Source organism: Thalia democratica, chromosome 9 (assembly GCF_965202585.1).
Source record: "Thalia democratica chromosome 9, ktThaDemo2.hap1.1, whole genome shotgun sequence".
NCBI lineage: Eukaryota > Metazoa > Chordata > Thaliacea > Salpida > Salpidae > Thalia > Thalia democratica.
In genome coordinates, this window is record NC_139173.1 from 19301001 (window position 1) to 19305482 (window position 4482).

General features: G+C 24.7%; 1 protein-coding gene across 1 annotated transcript; it reads left to right on the forward strand.

The window, feature by feature from the left end:
• The first annotated feature begins 2453 nt into the window (after nucleotides 1-2453).
• LOC145844480 (uncharacterized) lies at nucleotides 2454-4278 on the forward strand. Its single transcript, XM_082951882.1, has 2 exons — nucleotides 2454-2680; nucleotides 3353-4278. The coding sequence occupies exons 1-2, from the start codon at nucleotides 2481-2483 to the stop codon at nucleotides 4029-4031; spliced, it is 879 nt and encodes a 292-aa protein (XP_082808008.1). The 5' UTR covers nucleotides 2454-2480; the 3' UTR covers nucleotides 4032-4278.
• Nucleotides 4279-4482: the final 204 nt, after the last annotated feature.

Here is a 4482-nt window from a genome sequence, read left to right on the forward strand (position 1 = left end):
GATATTAACTATTAATTAATTTATTCTTATTTGATAAAAATAAAATTAAGCTAAATCATATTCATAGTAGAAAAGTATTATAAGAAATCTGATTTGGTAGTAAAGGTGATTTACTCTTTTGTTAAAATAGTATAATACCGATTCTTGCAACACCTTTTTTCTCTCGGAATTGCCCTAGATGCACTTATTTAAAGTAATCTATTACAATTACTAACAAGTTTCATTTTACTTTGGTTTTTAATACAACATATCCTTCACCAAATGCTTGGTGCACTTTGCTATTAATATCTTTAGCATTTGTTGTAGGCAAAAATCGAAAAAGGTGCAAGACTGTGTTTCTGCATATTTGAAAGCCCTCATTTACATTAGAACCAAAGCATTTGGTGGAAGATATCTTGTATCAAAAACCAGAGTAAAACGAAACTTGTTAGTAATTGTAATTGATTACTTTAAATAAGTGAATCTAGAGCAATTCCAAGAGAAAAAAAAAGATGTCCCAAGAAACAATATTATACTATTTTAATAAAAGAGTAAACCACATCTACTATTAACTCGGAGTTGTCATAGTATTTTTCTACTATGAATATGCTTAAATTAATATTATTAATTAACAATAAATCAAATAATAGTTAATATCAACTCAATATCTAGTAGAATGGAGTTTTAATTTTTTTTATAATATAACCCTTTGCAAAATATAAGCTTTTATATATTTTATAGATAAAAGTTTATACCTTGCTAAGTGCTCAGTCTTGTATATACAATAATGATAAACTGCTATGAGTATAGAACTAAAAAGGATTTGATACTACGTTTTATATGAGAGAATTGAAACATTTAAACAAAATAAGTTTTAATTAAATTAAAAGTACAACAATTTATAAACTTAAACTGATAGTAATGTGAAAACAATAACATACTTAAAGCAAAAATAAAAAACTTAATGCAGATAAATAGTTATTGTTTAATTAAATACAAACTCTTTATATTTAAAAAAAAATAGACTAGTTTTAATAAATTTACATGCAGTTTCTATGATATATAGGTCTAGATTGCTAGGTGCTCTCAATAATCATGATTTCTAATAACGGAAAGTTATTTAAAATGTATCTAGTATCTATATCAATATGTAATTGAAATGTTATTACTTCAGTAATATTTTACTGGCTAGCCTACTTCATCTTTTTGCATTCAAAATCAAAAAAACTAAAAGCAAAAACAGCAGAAGAAGTTGCTTTTTATATTAGAAAAAAAAGTACAATATTACAGACAAAATTTAATGTAATATAAATTATGATATCATAATTGTGTAGCAGTCGAAAAGTCTATAACTTATGCCTACAACTATAAGCTTTTATTTCAGATATAAATTATAAGTCTAGGACATGTATAAGTGATTTTATTACTGTTAAAGTCAAGAAATCAAAAAAAATTGCAACTTTTATGATTGAAATTAGTTTCCTGGGCAACAACTTATTTTTTTTCAAAATTTTAATTTTTTTTAGATTCTTATTAATGAAGACAAAACATATCCAAATCATATACCCTCATAAGTCCAGCAAATATCACCCAAGTACTCCCTACCCCTACATGTAGACAATTTTTTTTGTCATCATCAATTTTTTTAAAATATAAAACAGATTTAAAGTAGCTTTAGAGTATCTTTTCATTGTTTTTATACTATTTAACATAGTTTCTTTTCTTAAACTTAACTTTAAACTAAAAGTAGACCCAAAAATGTGTACTTTTAAAAACCTAGAGAAAATTTGCCTAAAACATTTGATGACCCTGTAAGTATTATATATTCTAAATGATAATATCCATCATTACATATAAAGTAAAATATAACTTAAACGATAAATTATCTTGAGTAACTTAAATCTTGTAGTTTTTAGCTAGTACTATTTGTAAATAAACTTTCTATTTAAACCATTTGTAACTTAAAATCACTACATTTTCGGTTTAATAATTTTTTTTTGAATTAGTACCTAATTTTCTGTAAACATATTTGGTAATCTTATTAAAATTATAATTGAGTATGAAGTATTAATAAATTGTTATTAAAACAAGCTGTAACTACAGTTGTAAATGAAAGCAAGCTAGTATATTGTAAATCAAGCTCTTTTTTCATTTGATGCTACTAGTGTGTTCGAATCTTATAATTCTTTATAATTAATTCATTAATGTTTTTTTATTTTTTGATTAGCGTTGATTCTAAACTGTAAAGCACTTCCTTAAAAACTTACGAGTAGTAAAATAACTATGGTTGACTTTAAAACGACTATGAGTTGTATTACTTTTTATAAAAAACTTGTATAAAGCCTACCTTTTTCTTAACTTTAATTTTTTTTGTTCAATAGATGCTGTATTTCATTTGACTATTATATTGATTTTAAAATAATTATTGTTAATATTAATAGTTAAATTTTTAGGCATAATTTATAATAGTATTTTAATTCTTATCTACTTACTATAAAAGAATGAAGATTAATAACAAAAATCAGTCTTCTGAAGTAAAAAATGTTTGTGTATCCCTTCCTAGCTTAAGCAGAAATTTTGATTCGACACTGAATATTAAAGTGACAATAGAGTCTTTAAAGCTTTTACTGTTTCAATGTTCTCAGATTCCAGAGACTTTCAGTGCTATTCAGAAGAAAGTCAATAGAGTGATAGTTAAAAGGTTTTTATATTAGTTTGTATCTTGTAAAACTTAAGTTATAATTGTTTTATATAAATTTTTAAATGCATATTCAAATAATTAGTATTCAAAGCTTTATTGTTTTAAAGAATAATTGATAAGTATTACTTATGATCTCATTAGTTCTTATGCAATAATTTTACAAAATTGTACAACTAAAATTTAGATTAAGTATTTCTATTGCATAATGTGGTTAAACATTTTATTTTAATTCATTTTTATTAATAAGCTCTAGAGCCCCAGCAAATAAATGTTTTTAAATTTTTATTAGTTTTTTGCTTATGTTATTTGTTGTTTTAAATTTTACTGATAGTTTACATATTAAATTAAGTAAAACACTAAAAGTAAAATAATACTGTTAAAAGTTGTTATAATAGTTCTTTATTATCTTTTTTATAGCATTTAAGACTTAATATGTTACAAACACAGGATTTTTTTGTGTATGTACTGTAAAATTATTAAAAAATATATAATTGATTATTAAAGCAATTATAAATTTTGTATTTAATTATTATTATTAGTTTTTGTCTAACTTATTTATTACTAACAAATGAAATTAAATGAAAACAAGTCTAACTTACTAAATATTTTTTAGTACTTAGTTTTGTTTATTATTTTATATTTTAACAAGATTGTTTTCTACTGTTTACCTAGGTCGACGCCTGTTAAAATTTCTGAGAAGACCTATTTGAAAAAGTGCTCCGAACTTGTAAAAGCAATCAATGAAATAGAAGAAGCTCTCTACAAAGTCGCATCCCATTCAAACTACTATGAAGTTGCCATAGGGTTTGGAACAGCACTGACCTCCCTTAAACAAATATTCACAATAAACGCAGCTTCAAATAAAAGCAAAAGAAAGTTTCTTGATAACAGCGTCTTTCTGTCTACTATGATCCGCCAGTTGGGCTTTGCGCTAGTGCAAAACCTTGATTGGGAGAAAGAAATTTCACAAGGTCACGTTTTTGTTCTAGTCAAAACAGCGAGGCCTGAAGTTGACATCGGGATAGTCCCGTGCGATCGCTTCAAGCTGCATGAAAGTAAACACAAGATGCATATTGACGTGAACTTCGAACATCCTGACATTGATGAGGAAAATGGGGTCGTTGCCAGTGAAGTTTTGCAAGAAACTTCTAGCACGCTGAGTTCAAACTTGGATAAGGTTGTTGCTGAGACTAAAAGTTTTGTCACTGTAGATGTAATAGATAATTTTGATAGGATAGAAAGTTTACCTGTTACGAAAAGTTTCTCTCCAACTAATAAAACAACAAGTCAAGAATGTTTAAGCTGGTATAAAATTCCAGTCTCAATGAGAGGTTTTAATAATAAGATTTAATAGTTTTTAATTTACAATTTTTTTTTTGATTTACTTTAAAAAAATATTTTTATCTTTTTAATATTGCAAAATAATTTATCTAATATGATTACTGATGTGTTCTTTTAATTATTTTTAAATATTATATGAAATTGTATAGCGAGCTATTTTAGATAATTTTTCTATTGTTATCCTAGAATTTTATTATTATTTTTTATTATTTTTAAGTTTATAAGTTAAAACATTGCTTTTAAGATACATCTAAGAATACAAGAAATGAGCTTTGTTTGTATAAATCAATAAATTTTTTGACAACTATGTTTAGTAAGGTTCAAAACTTTTAATGAGAAATTAATTTGAAAACTATATGAAAAACTATTTAAAAGTTATCTGTGCTTAAAGGTTCTGCATTTTTTCTTAGTTGTTGAAAATAAATGTATATAATTTTTGAAAACATTGTGAAAGCCTAGTT